Source organism: Danio rerio, chromosome 22 (genome assembly GCF_052040795.2).
Source record: "Danio rerio strain M-AB ecotype USA chromosome 22, GRCz13ab, whole genome shotgun sequence".
Lineage (NCBI taxonomy): Eukaryota > Metazoa > Chordata > Actinopteri > Cypriniformes > Danionidae > Danio > Danio rerio.
Window position 1 is genome coordinate 28,656,113 of NC_141042.1, and position 19,511 is coordinate 28,675,623.

The 19,511-nt window shown below is 42.3% G+C and overlaps 1 protein-coding gene and 2 long non-coding RNA genes across 3 annotated transcripts; 1 reads left to right on the top strand and 2 right to left on the bottom strand.

Annotated features, from left to right (window-relative positions):
- Positions 1 to 1,825: 1,825 nt before the first annotated feature.
- On the bottom strand, positions 1,826 to 4,322 carry LOC141380112 (uncharacterized). The gene is made up of 2 exons (XR_015522184.1): positions 4,057 to 4,322; positions 1,826 to 3,320 (listed from the first exon to the last, which is right to left on the bottom strand). It is a non-coding gene; the product is annotated as an uncharacterized LOC141380112 (long non-coding RNA).
- An 8,946-nt stretch (positions 4,323 to 13,268) lies between these two features.
- Positions 13,269 to 14,580, bottom strand: LOC103909620 (uncharacterized). Its single transcript, XM_087304497.1, has 5 exons — positions 14,524 to 14,580; positions 14,076 to 14,396; positions 13,808 to 13,939; positions 13,619 to 13,724; positions 13,269 to 13,466 (listed from the first exon to the last, which is right to left on the bottom strand). Exons 1-5 carry the CDS (start codon positions 14,546 to 14,548, stop codon positions 13,373 to 13,375), a joined length of 678 nt encoding a protein of 225 aa, XP_087160623.1. The 5' UTR covers positions 14,549 to 14,580; the 3' UTR covers positions 13,269 to 13,372.
- Positions 14,581 to 18,276: 3,696 nt separating this feature from the next.
- Positions 18,277 to 18,580, top strand: LOC103909619 (uncharacterized; the record flags this gene model as incomplete). The annotated part of the gene is given in 2 exon segments (NR_170293.1): positions 18,277 to 18,354; positions 18,478 to 18,580. It is a non-coding gene; the product is annotated as an uncharacterized LOC103909619 (long non-coding RNA).
- Between the last annotated feature and the right edge of the window lie 931 nt (positions 18,581 to 19,511).

Below are 19,511 nucleotides of genomic sequence, written 5' to 3' on the forward strand. Positions count from 1 at the left end.
ATTGGAGAATCATAGAGGAACTTTTATTATGTAATCACTATATAATCACTGTATAATCTGCCACTATTAAAATACACTGTTAAAACATATAGAAATACATTCAAGTGATGCAGAGCAAAACACACAGAAGTAAACAGCGGTGAAGTAAGACCATTCAGACAGCATATGCAACACGTATTGATGTATTGACCATGACAAAAACAACTTAAAAACAACTTTGCTCAACCTGCATGGCAATAGCATGCATAGGAAGAATCATTTAAAAAGTGTTGAAATATGACCTTTAAGATGTGCAAAAACAGAAAAACATACAGCCATCAATATAAAGGCTAGAATCCTATTGGAGCCTGAAAATAACGTGATGCTCATGCTTCACCACTGTTTCATGATGACTATAGGAAAAGCCTGTATATAAACTGTGGGTTTTGGAACATTTGTAGGAGAGAGATCGATCGACCAAATCTGCTGTAACAATAAACTGCTTCAACTTGACAACTTTGAAGACCTCAGCCTCTTTTTTGAAACTTAGAAGATGTTTGTCGAGATCCAGCGCAACTTTCCACAACATAATCAGTCTGGCCATTCTTCTCTGACCTTGTACTTCAAGAACTGCCACACATGCCCACAGAACTGCCGCTTACTGGATATATTCTCCGTTTTTGGTACATTCTCTGTAAACTCTGTGTGTGAAAATCCCAGTAGATCAGCAGTTTCTGAAATACCCAGACCAGACCATCTGGTGCCAATCATCATGGCACGTTCAAAGTCTATTAAATCGCCTTTCTTTCCCATTCTGATGCTCGGTTTGGACTGCAGCAGATCATCTTGATCGTGTCTACATACCTAAATGCATTGAGTTGCTGCCATGTGATTGGCTGATAAGAAATGTGTGTTAGTGTATGTGTTGTGTGTGTTTGCAGTAATCTCATATTTAAAGTGAGAGTCTCGTGAGTTCTATTTTCAACACTTCTCATTTTACTTTTTTCTCAAAGTATCTATCAGTTTTAGGCTGTTCACTGGTGAACAATTCATAACTAAAACTCATAAAATGTGAATATATTATTCACCCTGAAGAAAAAAGAAGGAAACAAAAAAGGTTTTGACAGTGATGACACACCATTTTTTACTACCCTAAATGATCACTATTTTCATAATGTGAAGAACATTTTGACAGCCACAGCACATGACATCACATGGCAGCCATTGATAAATGTTAAGATTTATATTGATAAAGAAATGCAATGCCTAGGCTGCTTTGTTTCCATTTGAGGTTATGACAACTGTGAGAACTGAAGTACATCAATGCATGAGGCTAGAGGAACATTTCTGCAGTAGTATAAGGTTAAACCCCCACTCTATACAAAGGTAAGTGACCCTGTTTGTCATTGGTTGTGCCAAAGCCAGTGGAACATATCTATGGTTTCGGTTGAGCATTTCAGTTGATTTTAACCACACTGTGCAGTGAGCTGGCACGGGTCACACTAAGCAGCATGTTACTGTACACACACATGCTTATTATTACACGCATATTCACATATGCGGAGGTTTATATATAAGTTTGTTTTTTAATTAATTTTGTTAATTTGTTCAGCATTTTAAAACAATCTGACAATAAAGTTATGATCTATCTAACAAGAGTTACATTTTTCTATTTGATTCTAAATATGATTTCACTACTGATATTTGATTTTTTTATTGACACACAAAACATTTTTGTAAGGCGTCAGGGATGACGTCTGTTGGGATAAATTGCAGACCGTCTGTGTGTTTATACATCATACTCAGGGTTACATGGGCTATGAATATGTGCAAATATTCAGCTCAGTTAGGCAGAACAATTTTATCCAGTGCTCAAGAATGTCAAGGCGCAACGTCAAGGCGTCTAGTACAGGGACAACTTACAATAAGATAAGACACAGTTACAAAACAGAATATTTGGAGAGTGACTACATGGATATTTCTTTCAATCCCCTCTTACAGGCTCTGTTTTTACAAGAGCCTGGATCATACCATATTCTCATAAACTCTATTTGTTAAATGGTTACCCTCAGTTCCATTCATAGCTAAATGTTCATAACCCTTTACCTAAGGCATTAACCATCCTATACATTCATTCCATAAAACATCTCAGAAAACATGGACCAAAAATACATACACATAAGAAAATAATAAGTACCGGTACTACTATTGAGACATATGGAGCCAATGATCCAAACAGGCTTTCTAAAAATCCCCATCCCCAATTATAATTTCTTTCCTTCATCTCATCCTCATCCGCTAAGAGCATGGCCAGAGCCAGTCTGTTCTGCATAGTCATTAGTCTCAGAGCTCTCATCTCCTCTCTTAGTCCAGAAATGGCATCCGTGGTACTGTTAATAAAAGAGGCCAGTCTATAATGCATAATCTCTTGCTGTTTTAAGGCATCTGCCATGCCAAAACTGGAAATCATAGCCTCCCAGAATCTAGTCCAGTGTGATCTCATATGGTGTTCGTCAGGTACGTCGTCCTGGGGAACTGACCTCCGTTCCCTTTTGGATTGTCTGGCAAGATGCATGACAGTGACCATGTGTTGTAATTGGATCACAGTACAAAGACCAGTCCAATTGGTGGGGTAAGTGTTGAAGATGGTTTCTCCCCCACAATACCAGTACCAGTCATCGGCCAGGACCGCATCCTGTCTCGGCCAAGTGGGGACAAGTTACATTGCTGCGTTGACAGTATGTGTTGTTCAGGTTGTAACATGCCGTGACAGCTGTCTCATTTGTGATATTAGCACATTTAAGTTTGTTCAGTTTACAAGTGCCGGGGATGTAACGGGGACAAACACTTAGTAGAGAACTATATTTTTTATTCTTTCGCCACGGTAAATATACCTCCGAAAATTACTATATTACAATCTTTAGCTCTTAAGGTGGATACATTAACTCCATTTGTGCCATTAAAGCAAAAAGAAAAAAATGAACCCCTGGGGTTTCGTCAACAAAATATTTAAACCCATAGTTCTAGGTGTAGGTATTACAACAGAATGATTCTTTCTGCTAGTTGATCTGCAAAGGGGCTCCCATGTTTTCTTGTTGGATACACATGTGGGGCGCCACTCATAAATATCTCCCAAAGCATTTGTACAAAAAGCAAGTTTAGTACATGTAAAAGGCAAAGGTTTCAAGGATATAGTCACAGCAGAGGAGAACACTTCTTGGCAGACAACACATGACTCATTGGTTGTCTGTCGTGCAGTCCAGTTAGCATACTGCCAGAATAAGTTGTGTACTTCAGTGTGGGCCTGTGTCAGTCCCAGTAGGGTTATCAGTAGAAGTAGTCTGCAAAACAAAAACTATTAATATCATATCATAGACATTTACTTCAATGGTTTCACTCTAGTGCCATGGATCCACTGTGGAAAAAGATCAGTTAATACAGCAGTGCGTGTAACAGCCAGAACCTCAGCTGGCCCTTTGTATTTGGGGTCAGTTAAATCTTTCTGGGGTTTTATATCTTTTATTAGCACCTTGTCCCCTATCTGGAAAGGGTGTGCTGCCTCAAGTGGAATTTCAGGGTGTTTCTTTGTTACCCTTCCCCAATACTGATTAAGTTTCTGAATTAGGGCCGCTGAGAATTCTGACATGTGGTTAGAAAGCTCAATACCCACTCCCATAATTCCCCCTTGCCATGGGATAGGGAAAGGTCTTCCCATGACCACCATTGAGCAGGGAAAAGCTTCTACCCATTTTGAAAAATTCTCCACGCAAACCAGTAGATACTTAAACGGTCCCCTCTTGGGCATATGCGTGAAATCTACTTGCCATTCAGAAAAAGATTTGATCGGTCTTGGTAAATGTTGGTGCTGTGCCACAGGCTTTGATACATTATATTGAGCACATATTTTGTATAGCGCGCTCTTCTTGGCTTTTCAGGAAAAATCTCAGCCAAGGATTACTCAGTTCAGTAATGAAGCTTATCAGGCAGTCAAAACCAAATTCATGTCTTGCCAGCTTCCTGAACACTCAGTTCAGTGATGAAACTAATCAGGTAGTCAAAACCAAATTCATGTCTTACCTGATCAGCTTCATCATGTCGGAGGTCACCAAGTTGTTGGGATAAATTGCAGACCGTCTGTGTGTTTCCTCAGTAAGCTGGAGCTCCAGGAATGCAACAACAACTGAGAGATGTGAATCCAACAGTTTATTGCTCTCTTCTAAAGAAGTCTGGGGTATTCCCAGCTTTTATACATCGTAGTCAGGGTTACATGGGCTATGAATACGTGCAAATATTCAGCTGTTAGGCAGAACAATTTTATCCAGTGCTCAAGAATGTCAAGGCGCAACGTCAAGGCGCCTAGTACAGGGACAACTTACAATAAGATAAGACACAGTTACAAAACAGAATATTTGGAGAGTGACTACATGGATATTTCTTTCAACGTCTTACAAAGATTTTGATTTTGGCATTACACATACGTAATGTTTAATATTTTCATTTTATTGTTTACGGAAAAACAACTTCTAAAGATGTGTTCATTCGCGTTTATATACTTGGCAGATGTTTATTGGAAGTATGTTCATGTGCATTAGTGGCATGCATTTAATCAGTTTGGTGTAATAAATGGGTGTAACATCTATTTGCAGCGGGAAAAATATGTATCAAACATGTCATGTTTTTTTTCCTTTGAATAATATTTCTAAAGCAGCCGTTGACATGGAATTGAACCAGATTTTGGTAAAAACCCATACAATACAAACATAAAAATAAAACAAAGCAAACAACAACCTGAACTAGTGAAATATATTTAATACTTTATATAAAAGGTTTTTTTGGTGATGGGAGCTTAAAGACGCCTCTCATATGGAGAAAAATGTTACATGCATTGCTTAGATGTGAGTTTTTAAAGATTTCAACAGTGTGTAAAAATCTTGATGGTTCTGTGGATCTTGTCTATCAAATCTGATAGATTTGTATTTTTTTGATTTGTCAGGTGATTGGCTGGGCCAATCTACAGCTTGATTTTCTTTCTCTGAAAGCATTTGAGAGTTTCTTTGGTTGTGTTTTGGATCATTGCCTTGCCGAAATGCTGGTTTCATCCTCATCATCCTGCTAATGTAGATGTTGAACTGAAGCAGCTAATATTAATTTACAATGATTAAGGGCAGATGGTTGCTGAAGAACGTTCGAGGTTACAGAAGTAACCCTTCGTTCCCCGAGGAGGGGAACGGAAGTGCCATAAAGTGGATGAAATCCACGAATGGGGGGATTCGGTTCAGAAGCCGCTTGTCTGAAAGAGTATTGAACGGGCCAATGAATGCAATGAATTGGCAGCGTAAGCTTGCACAGGTGTACTTCATTGCCAATTATCCCAGCATATAAGCACACCTGGAGCGAGCAGACGCCATTCTTTTAAGCTGAAGAGACTTTCAAACAGCTAAGGGACAGTCATTATGGCGACGGAGTATGGCACTTCCATTCCCCTCCTCGGGGAACGAAGGGTTACTTCTGTAACCTCGAACGTTCCCCTTCGGTTGGGGAACTTCAGTGCCATAGAGTGGATGAAATCAACGAATGGGAGAAGTATGGAAAGCGCCATAATGACTGCACCTTACCAACGCCCCCGATGAGGGGATTGTCAAGCAAGCGTGACGCACCCACATCATGGGAGGCACCGTCCTCCAACGTGTCCCTGGCCCTAATTTATCCTACTTCAACAGAAGTTTTACGGATTTAGATATATATTTGGGAAGTCGTGAGCATCTAGATAATTCTAGGAAAATACGACAGTACGTTGGGAAGCGTGCAATCCCGATAGGGAGGACGCTGCGGAGGCCATCCGTTACCCAAGGGGGGATAGATGGCAGAATTTACATATGGACTAGCCCTAAAAAGGGGGAGTACGCATAGCAAAAGAGTGGTTAGCGGAGAGGGAAGACACGGTTCCACCCGGGGGGGGGATTGGGGGGGCTTAACCGTGGCGGAATAACCTACAACATAGTGGGCCAGCAAGTGACTCCTCCGCTGAGTCAGTGCTGGGGGCCACGGAGGAATCTGCAGGGCTCACCTGACGGGGAACTTTACTGACAGATAAAAAGGCGCACGTACCTCCGTGTTAGGGAGAATGGCGCAGCAAGCGTGTTTCAACACCCTACCGAATTGTTTCCTCAATCACCAAGGGTTACCTACTACCCTTGAGGAAACCGGCTCCACTCGCAGATTGTAAAACCTTGCAAATGTATTGGGTGTCACCCAGCCCGCAGCTCTACAGATGTCTGTTAGAGGGGCGCCATGTGTGCGCGCTCGAGAGGATGCGAAGCTCCGAGTGGAGTGCACACGCGCTCTCGGGGGACGCGGCTCACCTCGGCTCTGATAGTGAAAGAAAGGCATCCACAATCTAGTGGGAACTTATTTCGGTACGGCACTTCCCTGTTGCCGACCGCTATAACAGACGAAGAGCTGCTCAGATGATCTAAACTCTGAGTGCGGTCCGGATAATACGCAAAACGCGAACTGGACAATAAAGAAGGGCTGGGTCTGCCCCCTCCGAGGGCAGCGCTTGCAGGCTCACTACCTCGTATTAAAAAGGAGTGGTAGGAACCTTGGGCACATATTGCGGGCGGGGTCTCAGGACGTAAGAGAAAGCCAGCCCAATTACAGGCACGAGTTACTGACCAAAAAATGCCTCCGGGTCCCCGACCCTCTAATCGAAATCAACGCGACCAGCAGAGCTGTCTTCAGGGACAGAAAGATACTGAGTCGAGGATCAAAGGGATCTGACGCGGCTTGTGTAGCGAGGGCGAGATCCTAAGAGGGCATGAGAGGGGGCGGGGTGGATTAATTCGCTTAGCGCCCCTGAGGAACCGGATGATGAGGTTATACGTTCCCACGGTGCTGCCAGCCACCGCGTTATGAGAGCGGAGATGGCAGCCACGTAACCTTGAGTGTGGAGGGTGACAGCCAGCTCTCCAGCTTCTCTCGGCGTAAAGAAAGCACAACGCTGATCTGGCAAATTACGGGGGTCTTCTGTGCGAGAGACACACCATTCAGTGAATAGACTCCACTTCAGGGCATAGGCGCGCTCGGGGAGGGGGCTCTAGCCCGAGTGACGGTATTAGCCACCGCAATCGGAGGTTACCTAAGTCTTCCTCGCGTCTAAGGACCTCCAAAGATCGGCGAGGGTGCCAGATGGTGCCCTGTCCCTGAGAGAGTAGGTGCTCTCTCGAAGGGACTGCCAGGGAAGAGCTATCGCGAGGGAGAGCTCTGACATCCAGGTCCGGTTGAGCCAGAGGGGCGCAACCAGCAACCTGTTCTTCGTCCTCCCTGACCTTGCACAGTAACTGCGCGAGCAGGCTCACTGGGGGAAACGCGTATTTGCGCATGCCCCGAGGCCAGCTGTAAGCCAGTGCATGCGTGCTGAGAGCACTCGGTCAGGGAAAGAACAACTGGCAATGAGCGATCTCGGGGGAAGCAACAGATCGATCTGGGCTTCCCCGAATCGCACCCATATCAGCTGAATAGACTCGGGGTGGAGTCTCCATTCTCCAGGACGTAAGGCTGCCGTGAGAGCGCATCGGCTGCACGGTTGAGCCTGCCTGAATATGAATGGTTTGCAGCGATTTCAGCCGCGGATGACTCCAGAGGAGCAGACGGCGGGCGAGCTGAGACATGCGGCGAGAGCGCATACCCCCATATAGCTGATATACGCCACCGCCGCCGTACTGTCCGTCCTGACCAGCACGTGTTGCCGCTCCAGCACCGGAAAAAACGGTGGAGAGCGAGGAACACTGCCAACAGCTCCAGGCGATATGCCAATGCAACTGGGTACCTTTCCACAGGTCCGCAGCTGCATGCCCGCAACGCACAGCCCCCCAGCCCGTGTTGGAAGCGTCTGCTGAAACGACAACAAGACTGGACGCCTGTTCTAGAGACACCCAGGCCTGTAGGAACGAGGGGTCGCTCCAAGGGCTGAGGGCGCGGCGACACAGCACAGTAACAGAGACTCGGTGTGCGCGTGCGTGCCATGCGCGTCTGGGGACTCGATCGTGAAGCCAGTGCTGAAGTGGTCTCATATAAAATAATCCGAGCAGCAGAAGCGGCTGCGGATGCCATATGCCCCAGGAGCCTCTGAAATAGTTTCAGTGGGACCACTATTTTACTGTCGAGCTCTCTCAGACAGTACAGCGTCAGCTGAGCGCGCTCTCCGGAGAGGCGCGCTGCCATGGTGACCGAGTCCAGCTCCAGCCCGAGAGAAGTGATCCTCTGCACGGGGGCGAGTTTGCTCTTTTCTCGGTTGACCTGAAACCCCCACAGGTGGAAGTGCCAGAGCACTGTCTCTGTGCATAATCAATTGCTCCGAGAGAGGGCAAAAATCAGCCAGTCGTAAAGAAATCGAGTATGCAGATGCCCGGGAGCCGAAGAGGTGCTAAGGCACCCTCCGCGGGCTTGGTGAGGACCCGCGGAGACAGAGAGAGCCCGAAGGGGAGGGCTTTGTATTGCCAAGCTTGACCTTCAAACGCAAACCGCAGAAACAGACGGTGGCGAGGAAGAGTGGAGACATGGAAATACGCGTCCATCAGGTCTAATGCTGCAGACCAACCCAGAGGACGAACGCACCGGAGGATGCGCTTCTGCATGAGCATTCTGAACGGTGACCGAGTCCAGCTCCAGCCTGAGAGAAGAGATCCTCTGCACGGGGGCGAGTTTGCTCTTTTCTCGGTTGACCTGAAACCCCCACAGGTGGAAGTGCCAGAGCACTTTGTCTCTGTGCATAATCCATTGCTCCGAGAGAGGGCAAAAATCAGCCAGTCGTAAAGAAATCGAGTATGCAGATGCCCGCGAGCCGAAGGGGCGCTAAGGCACCCTCCGCGGGCTTGGTGAGGACCCGCGGAGACAGAGAGAGCCTGAAGGGGAGGGCTTTGTATTGCCAAGCTCGACCTTCAAATGCAAACCGCAGAAACTGACGGTGGCGAGGAAGAGTGGAGACATGGAAATACGCGTCCATCAGGTCTAATGCTGCAGACCAACCCAGAGGACGAACGCACCGGAGGATGCGCTTCTGCATAAGCATTCTGAACGGTGACTGAGTCCAGCTCCAGCCCGAGAGAAGAGATCCTCTGCACGGGGGCGAGTTTGCTCTTTTCTCAGTTGACCTAAAACCACCACAGGTGGAAGTGCCAGAGCACTTTGTCTCTGTGCATAATCAATTGCTCCGAGAGAGGGCAAAAATCAGCCTCACTGGAGGATGCGCTTCTGCATGAGCATTCTGAACGGCAGCTTGTGCAGGCAGCGGTTCAAAACGCGCAGATCTAGGATTGGCCGTGACCCACCGCTCTTTTTGGGCACGATGAAGTGTGGGCTGTAAAACCCGCTCTCCATCTCGGTTGGAGGGAGCGGCCCGATTGCATCCTTCGCCAGGAGGACAGCAATCTCCTCTCGCAAGACAGGGACAGGGGGCTGACCCTGGTGAATACACACCCGCGACTTGGGGGGCCGTTTCGCGAACTGAATCGCATAGCCGAGTCTGATTGTGCGTATGAGCCACCGCGAAGAGCTGGCCTGCGCTAACCAGGCAGGCAGAGCTCTCGCTAATGGACTCATCGCTACAATCGCTGACGTACCAGCAGTGGGGCAGCGCAGAGTGGGTGTGCTGATCCGGGAAGCGCGCGGGTCCCACAGAAAAGCTGGAGGTGAGATATTTGCTCTCACTCCGCACCCGAGCTCCGGAGGGGAGGCTCGAGGGGTGGGAGAAAGGAGACCGTCCTCCCAGCGCTCGTGAGCCACTGGCGAATCTGCAAGCTAGAAAGGCTGTCACATCCGGGGAAGTGGAAAAGTGCCCTTTCATAATGTTTTCATGGCAGTAAAAAGTGCCGTTGGAAATGGGGCCCCGCCCTCCAGCGGGGAAAGAGCAAGTTCGCTCTTCTCCAGATGGCCTGTCCCAGGGACGCTTCGCGGTCCGTTGCCAGACTTAGCGGCGTTCTGGGCAGGGGGGCTGCCTGCTTCCGAGGTGCCCGACGCGCTCGCTTCGCCAGAGGCGTGTGCGGGGGCGGAGCAGCTCTTGTAGGCGGGCGCCTTCGGCGAGGAGCAGGTATGAATGGCACGGCGGGCGGAGCGGGCTACAGACCGCCGATAAGACATCACCCATCAACTGCTCTCTCACCGCCTTGAATTCCTGGGTGAATTCACAGATGGTGTCGCCGAACATGGTTTGGGATATGGGGAAAGTCAAGAAAGCGGACTTTGTCGACTTCACGCATATCAGCCATGGGTGGCGCTCCTGGATGACTAATGTGGACATCGTCCTCCCCAACGCACACGCAGCGGACTCAGTAGTCCGAAGAGCTAAGTCGGCGGCGGTGCGAAGCTCGTAAGCCTGGGTTGGACCCACCCTCGTGCAGCTCGGCCAGCGCCTGCGCTAGGTAGCGCTGGTAGGTGGCTATCGCATGCAAGGCAGAAGCAGCCTGGCCCGCAGCTATGTAAGCTGTAGCTCCGAGGGAGGTAGATAACTTACAGGCTTTGGATGGGAGACGAGGCGGACCCCGCCAAGAAGAGGCGCCGCGCGGATTTACCACCATCGCGCACTCAACCTGAGGAATCGCCACATACCCTCTGGCTGTTCCACCGTCAAGAGTGGTGAGGGTGGAGAGACACGCAGCACGAGCAGAAAAAAGTGCTTTTCAAGACCGCGTGAGCCTACTGTGCACCTCCGGGAAGAAGGGAACGCCCCTCTAGTCGGTCCGGCCACGGAGCTGGGGGATAAACCATCTCCAACCCACGGCCGAAGCAGCCCGGGAAAGCACGGCTAACATGTCCGTTTCAGGATCTGTAGTGACAGCGCTCACCAGCCCGAAGGGGGCGAGCGGGTCTGGATCATCATCGGACAATGAAAGCCCATCCTCCGATGCCGCGGTGGACGTCTAGTCTCCGGTGTCATCGGGCGTAAGGGCTACCATCTATTAGACGGATCGCTTCCCCTGCCCGAAGCTTGGATGGAGCGCTTAGAGGAGCAGGAGGTCCTGAAAAGGACGTGCTGCACGACTGTGTTGCTCTTTCTGTGAAGTTTGCAACTTTATACGCACCGCTCTGGAGGACCGGACCCAAAGAACGCCAGGCAAGGGAGAAACCCAGCTCGACCGTCTGCCGCTGCGTGTACACACTCTGGACCGGGAGAATGCTCTCGTTCGCTCAGAATCGCTGGTCACAGCAGGAGGAACCCTCATCCACTCGATCAGAAAGTCTCTGAAGCGAAAAGGATGGCGTCTGCTCGCTCCAGGTGTGTGTGCTTATATGCTGGGATAATTGGCAATGAAGTACACCTGTGCAAGCTTACGCTGCCAATTCATTGCATTCATTGGCCCGTTCAATACTCTTTCAGACAAGCGGCTTCTGAACCGAATCCTCCCATTCGTGGATTTCATCCACTCTATGGCACTGAAGTTCCCCAACCGAAGGGGAACTACTGATGTAAGGTAGATTTTTTTTCTTTGCACATATGAATTTTTTTGGTTGTTACCAACATCTGAGGAAAAGTCATCAGCACCATTATAAATGTTTTCTGAAAAAATGGTGATGTGTTCAATACTCATTTTCTCCACCATAATAATGTTAAATGTTCATAATCTGTTTTTTATGTAATCGCCATTGTGTGATTTGCTGTAGACTAAATCAAATTGACAGACACACAATACAAATATAAAAAAGTGTAAAATTTAGTTGAAATAATTTTATTTTTGCAATATCTTTAATATTTTAATTTAAATGTATTATCTGTCAATTCCAAAAGATGTTTTGTTAAAATGCACCAAAATATATTATATTAATTTAGAAATGGGGTAAAATATTAATTTTCAAAAAGGGGTGTGCTCATTTATGCTTTGCACTGTGTGTGTGTGTGTGTGTGTGTGTGTGTGTGTGTGTGTGTGTGTGTGTGTGTGTGTGTGTGTGTGTATATATATATATATATATATATATATATATATATATATATATATACACACACACACACACACACACACACACACACACTCACAGGCCACTTTATTAGGTACACTTTATCAGTAACAGGTTGAACCCATTTTACCTTCTGAAATGCCTTGATCTTTTCTGGCACAGATTCAACAAGGAACTCAAAACTTTACTCAGAGATTTTGGTCCATTAAAATACAAAATTGTAAACATAATGCAAGGGTAAAAGGAAGTCACGATTATGAATAATGGATTACATCAAAAATAAAACAGACATTGTTTTTTCATCTTGAAAATGTTTAAATTTTATTTAAGGTATAGAAAGACAGAAGTAATAAACATTTTGTTTTCTGAATAAATGACCCTGGACCACACAACCAGTTAAGTTGGCTCTGTATTTTTGTAAGTATGGCCAACATTGTATGCATCAAAATGATACATTTTTCTTTTATGCCAAAAAATCATTGCAATATTAAGTTATATCATGTTCAGTAAAGACATTTTGTAAATTTTCTTTTGCATGTTTATCAAACCTTAATTTTGGTTACTAATATGCATTGCTAGTAACATCATTTGTACAACTTTTTCAGGTGGTTTTCTTTAACCCTCAAATTGCAGATTTTCAAAAAGTGAAAGTTGATACAATATATACTTTAGTTTGAAAAATGGGATTGGTTTTGTGTTCCAAGGTCACATACAATTTTAAAACTGATGGTTTTATATGTTTATTTCATTTTTACAGCCATTCATCACACACTTACATAAAGCAATAAACAATCTTTAAAACACATAGGAAATTGTTCAGATTCTGCGATCTTCTCAGATCAACAGCATTGAAAACTCAATAAATCAGATTTTACAAAAAGCTAAAAAGTCACGTGCAAAGGTTTTCATTCTAAGAACTAACTATTTTTCATCAAGATACAAGACCAAAGTTTGGTTGATAAGATTGCAACAATTGCTAACAGAAAAAAAGTAATACAGTTGCTGCAAAACAAACCATAACCATAACTCTTAAATGAGAACTTGTCAACAAAAACTTCTTAACGAACTATTATAAAGCAGACATTTATAAACATTATAATGCCACATCACTTTAAATGGGAATAGTTTGTGGCTATAAAACATTCAGACATTCATTCAGTATTTAATAATAAAAGCAGAATAAAACAACAAACAAATTGCAAATTGATAAAACGTAGATGATTTTAGCTTATTTCTTTGTGGTTTTTACACCCTTGTCTCAGAACATTTAAAATACTTATATAATGGTCTTATATATATAACTTATAAACTACCTATATAATGGTCGGCTGGTTATTGTTTTGAATGTTTTGCTGTCAAACAGTTTGTGGTTAGAAGTTTCAGAACTGAATGTACTTTTAAAAAAGTGACTAAAATAAGTACGAGATCAGTCCTACCTTGGCGTTCATGATTTCGCCAGGTGTAGAGCAGCGTAGGTGGTGTTGTTTTGGCTGGAGCGCATTTTTTTATGAAACTTTGAAAAGTCCATAGAGGCATACAGAAAGAATGATTTTAAAGTGTTTAAGCTAAAAATAAAACATCCTTAAATAAAACAGATGTTAAAGGCTCCAATAACAATTATCAAGAAGGAAATATCATTATCAAGCCAGAAAAGAGTTTTTAATATTTTGATGTTTCCACATAATTAACCTGTAGCTGCTCTGGATCCTGATGCTGTTCGGTAACTTGTGTCTGTTGAATTTGTTCTGATTGTTCTGTGAATCTTCTATTCCCAATAACAAAAACCTTTACTAGTCCTAAATATGGAACAGAGATTTCAAATTATGATTAGTTTTTTTTTTTCAAAACAATTTCTTTAGCTAAAGAATCCAAAGCTCACCGATCAGCAGAATGAGCAGAAGGCCGTTCATCACAGCAGATATGATGATGATGATAGTCTGATGATGTGTTTGATTGTGCTCAATACACTCCATCACTGTCCGATTCTGACACACAGTTTGTTGATCTGCTTCTGTAAGGAAAGTAGTCACATTGTCATAGCCTGTCAACAAAAAATACTTTTAAAAATATGAAAAAATAATAACTGACAAATGTAAACAGTGATCATCAGTATTTTCAGATCAACAGTAATAAGTAAATGAGCTCACCGGTGATGTAGATTCTGCTGCTGTTGCTGAATTGTGGAGGTGTGCGTGTGCTCATACAGTGATAAACTCCTAATTCATTAGCAGTGATGTTATTAATAACCAGACGATGTTTAAACTGCACTGAATATTTACTTCTGAATGACTTATTAAAGTAAGATGCTGCTAGTGTTGAAAATGATCGTAGAATCACTGTTGGAGGATCTGAAGTTTTCTGTATAATCCAGTAAACATCATTTTCATCAAGATCACAGTTTAGGGTCACATTTGATCCCAGATCAGTTAATAGATCTGACACTGCAGCTTGAAAACAGATGAATGTGTCTGCAAGACATAAAAAAGCACCACAACTAAGGTTAGCCATATTAAAAAGTTTGAAGCATAAAACTATTTTTTATTGTTTTTAATATACAAAGTGCAAATAAATATATTCATTACATAATAAACTCACAGAGTTGAAGATGAATAATCTTCATGCTGCTGGCTTGATTTAAACAGTTTAGTCTAATCAAACCCGTGTCTCCTCTCTTAACATGCAAGGCTAAGTCACTTCAGCTCTGAAGCATGCAAGAAAAAACTTCTGCCACATCAGTCAGAGGAAGTCAAGTTTTCTGTGACCTCACACGTCTACAGTATATCATCATTCAGAATTTTTTTTTAATTTTTTATTTTATTGGACGCAAAATATATCCAATCTGCTAGATCTGGATTAGGCAATACCAGTAAACAATTTTTAATGTCATATATTTTTGTATATATATTTATAATTATTATAATTATGCAAGGAAACTTAGTGCTCTGAGAATTAAGTGCTAGTTTAAGGAGGGGGGAGTTTTTTTTAAGAAAGAGAAAGAAAGTAAGAGTGTGTTTTACAGGTAGTTTGTTAAGCCGACTCGCCTGTGTAAAGCACACTTAATACATTAACATAAATGCACAAGTTTTTTTTTTTTTTTTTTTTTTTGAATGTACAATCATTGTCTGGTGCAAATGTGCAAAAAAAACTGTGGCAAATGTTGGGCACCAGGGTGGAATGAAAATGTTTTAGAAAGTGACTTACAGTACAGCCTTTCTGCGATGGCACCACAGGGCGATGCTCACTCTCCTACCGGAGACTCTTGGAGGGGATGTTGACCTTCAGGAGCAGGTGGAGGTAAGTGGATGCAGTGTGAGAGGCGGTTCTGTAAGCAAGCATCAATGATTTGAACTTAATAAGGGCCTCAACCAGTAACCAATGCAGAAAGATAACAACAGGGGCTCTCTTGGGCTCATTGAAGACCAGGAAAGCTGCACCAAATAATGTCTTTTTTCACAAAAAAGCACATACACCTTCGAAAATAGAAGTGGTTATAAAAATTTGGGTCTGGCTGAAGTGTGTGGATTTCAGGGGGGTTACAGTGTGGTTACATTTTGATGAAGCTCTTGCTTTGGTCAGTTTGAATGTCTCAGTATTCAGGCTTTGGACATATGATCAAGGAAAAGACAAAACATTTGCTCTGTCTCTTTCCTGCTTTGGCTCTTCTTCTCTCTGGCTTCTTGGGAGTGTCACTTCTCTGGCTCTTTTGCTATCTGGCTTTCACCCTTCCCCTGTCTCACTTTTCTTCCATCTCAGGTAACTTTTTTACATTTAAGCTGGGTACAATTAATACTGTATGTTTTTATCATTTTATGTTTTATCATTTCTAACAGATACTTTATAACTAACTTAGTTGTAACCATAGACAACCATTTAATCATTTAAATTTCAGTGTTCTGTGAATTATGTTTGATTTGGCTTTAACACTTAATTGTTCCATATTGCAAAACAATATAATCAACCCTCGGCTGGGTCAGTTGGCGTTTCTGTGTGGAGTTTGCATGTTCTTCCTGTGTTGGCGTGGGTTTCCTCCGGGTGCTCCGGTTTCACTCACAAGTCCAAAGACATGCGGTAAAGGTGAATTGGGTAAGCTAAATTGTCCTTAGTTTATGAGTGTGAATGAGAACGTATGGATGTTTTCCCAGTGATGGGTTGCTGGAAGGGTATCTGCTGTGTAAAACATATGTTGGCTAAGTTGGCGGTTCATTTCGCTATGGTAATTAATAAAGATTAATAAAGGGACTAAGACGAAAATAAAATGAATGAATGAACTAAGCATCCACTTGCTGCCCCATTGTTGGTGCATCAGTGTCAATCCCTCTTGTTTACAAGATGGGCCCCCAAGTTTTGGTCCATGCATTTACGATTATGGTTTGCATCAAAAGATTGCTGTCCACTAAGTTAAGGATGTAATCAAGCCAGCCCCACCAGCCGAGGTAAAGAGTGGGTTTTACAGCCTATACTTAATCATACACAATAAGAGCAGAAAGTTACAACCCATCTTGGATTTGTACATTTTGAATCAATCCCTTTACAGGATGTCATTCAATATTTTCACACAGAAGTGCCATCTTCACATCCTTCCTTAGAATCAGTTTAAAACATTCTTGACTCTTCCATGATACAGACGTTATTTTTTCTGTTTCTTCATATTGCATTTGCTCTTAATTCCCCCTCAGTCCAAAGACATATATAGGTGCATTGGATAAAGTAAATTGCATGTTGTGTGTGAGTGTGGGTTTAAATGGGAAAGTGGGTGTTTCCCAGTAGTAGGGGGTGCACAAGTTGGTAAATTCTCAGAGCTGGGTTGCAGCAGAAAGGACATCCACCAACTCTTATGTATTCAAATCACAAAACAGCTTACAGTGTACATATAATGCACTTATTTTTGCAGACACTTGAGGGAAGCAGAGGACAAGTGATATTTTTGTAATGTAATGCTGTCAATGCATCAGGCTACAAATGCCAGTCAATAAATGATCATTTTAATATTCACTTACTCACTTTTTTTAGCTAAGTCGGGTGCAGGGGTTGCCACAGCAAATAGAACCACCTATAATTATGATAAATGAAAAGATATACTATATAAAAAATAAAATGAATATAATAAATAAAATGAATTTCCAAAATAAAGATAGTCATAGACAGCAGTACAAATCTTTGCCTCAGAACTTATTAATATTTTAGACCAGAATAGGTATATTGTTATAATGCTTTTTTTTTTTTGTGGCCCACACTATAATTTAGCCACCGTTTATTAGTTTTACACATATTAAATGTTTCTTTCTCTAATCCTAATGTAAAACGTGAAGAGTTCTCCTAAAGAGAGAAATTTTTCTCAGCTTCCTATATTTATGTTCAGGTTTTTCCACTTGAAAGGCAATAAAAAGAACTTATCTGTCACTATAAATGTAAAATTAGTGAGCCAACACACAAGAGTTAGAGAAAAATGCTAATTTTAAAAGAAAATATTAAATGGCCTTTAGAGGTTTTTGCATCTATATGACGTCTGTTAAATCAAGGACCAATAGAAAGCACAGAATGTGATGATGCAGTTGGTCTGATAACAAACCTCAAATTTGCAAACCAACCGTTGAAACATTTACCTAAAACAAAAAATAAAATAAGCCATGAACTAGGGTCAGAGTCATAACACAAGAGGGATGACTATAGTGAAGGCTAATCCTTCTGATGACCAGAATATCTGTATGAAGAACTGAATCGAAGTCTGAGAGTTACTTTCTTGTAAATCATGTGGATGGCCAGACCTCGAGAAGTGCCTTATGCCTATGGGAAAATGCAGGCTGTTGACTCATCTGCAAGAATAACTTGATTTATGAATGTTATTTTACACATGTACCTCTTATTATTACTGACCAAGTCATGACAATGCAATTGCCTGATTGCTCACAATCCAACTAAGCATCTGTAAGACCTGTACTGCAACAAGGTCCATACATGCAATCAAACCCTTATGTTCATATGAACAACCAAACTCGAATGATGAAGCCATTTGATTTAAATTCTTGCTTTCAGGTTATTTGAATGTTGAGAATGTAACTAGGAGTTTGGCATTCTTAACATGCTCTTACAATGACAAACAAACCATGACAGGAATGTGCAAAGAATGTACAGTAACTCTCACACAATCATTTAAATAACTTTTGTAAGATCATTCTCAAATGGTACTTTCTCAATTCCCCACTGAGAGATCACAAACTGTTTGAGTTATTTAAAAAATGACATTAAAATGGTTATACTAAAAGCATTACTAGCTGCATTTAGAAAAGTTACACTGTGGCTGCCCACTTACCTGCTCATCCAGTTCTACAGTACAAACCTCCTTCCATTATATTGACAGACGCTTTAAACCTGCCATGAAGAAAACAACAGACGGTGTCCAAACTGACAACAAAAATCACGATACAGGTAATTTCTTTAGAAAAAAAGTGAGATATCTTCATTTAGGAAAATGTCTATTAATTTGAAAGGCAAATTTATTGAAAATGAGGATTGTTTACCTTGTCCTCTTTCTCTTTATCTGTTGAAAAGAGGATAAAACGAGAAGCCATCGTGTTTCCAGCGTACTTGCAGATTACTGACTACAAAACACTTTTCCAGATGTTACAGAAGGAAGCTCTCCTGTCATAATCATGTAAGTTTACTCATAATTGATTTATCTGTTTATTTCAACACATAATGTTTACTTTATCCTCATGTCTACTTCATAATAGATACCAACAGTAACATTTAATTATAAGAAAACATAAATTATCATAACATAAAAAGTAGTTGCTGAATTTTAAATTTTTTAGATACTGTTTGTACTTTTACTACACAAATAACACATTGACTATGATTTTTAATATCCTAAATTATCAACAAGTGACAGGTTTCATCTGAATAAAACGTGAAATTATGTTTATTACCTTTACCTTCCTTTTCTATTTTAAATTACAAATTCATTTTCCGTGCTTTTTGCAATGACAAAACCAGATCCTTGTATTTTTTTACACATTAAATTATTACAGGATAATAATGTCAAGGATCTTAACGCCAGAGCATGGAATATAATTTTGTTAGCAAATAATCTATGCAATTCTCAAAATAAACAATCTATACTGCTTTAAAGTCTTACCCAGAGGTGAATTTTGTGTACACATCATATACACAAATAGCACATTTTAGTAGCGTAAGGTTATTTATCTGTTAGGAAGCCTGTAAGTAGTTTATTCGACAATGAATTATATGATTAGTTTAATTACACACACCGAAAACTCAAAATTGCCCCTATAGTGGATGATTTCTTTCAAAATTTCTACAGATCTCTAGGCCCATTAGTCCAACATGCCCACCGAGTTACATTCTGATCCGTCATTGTTAACAGTGTTTAATGGGTGCTCAAATTTAATGGGTCAATGGTGGCCATTTTTATAGAATTGTCATTCTACTCTGAGCAAATAAACTGCGCGCCAAATTTCAAGTTGATCCATTTAGTGGCTAAAACTGTAGTTGAAACACTATTGAGCATCAACAGACATTGATTGTTTTTGGGACCTTTTCTACTATTATAGTGCCGATCTCCA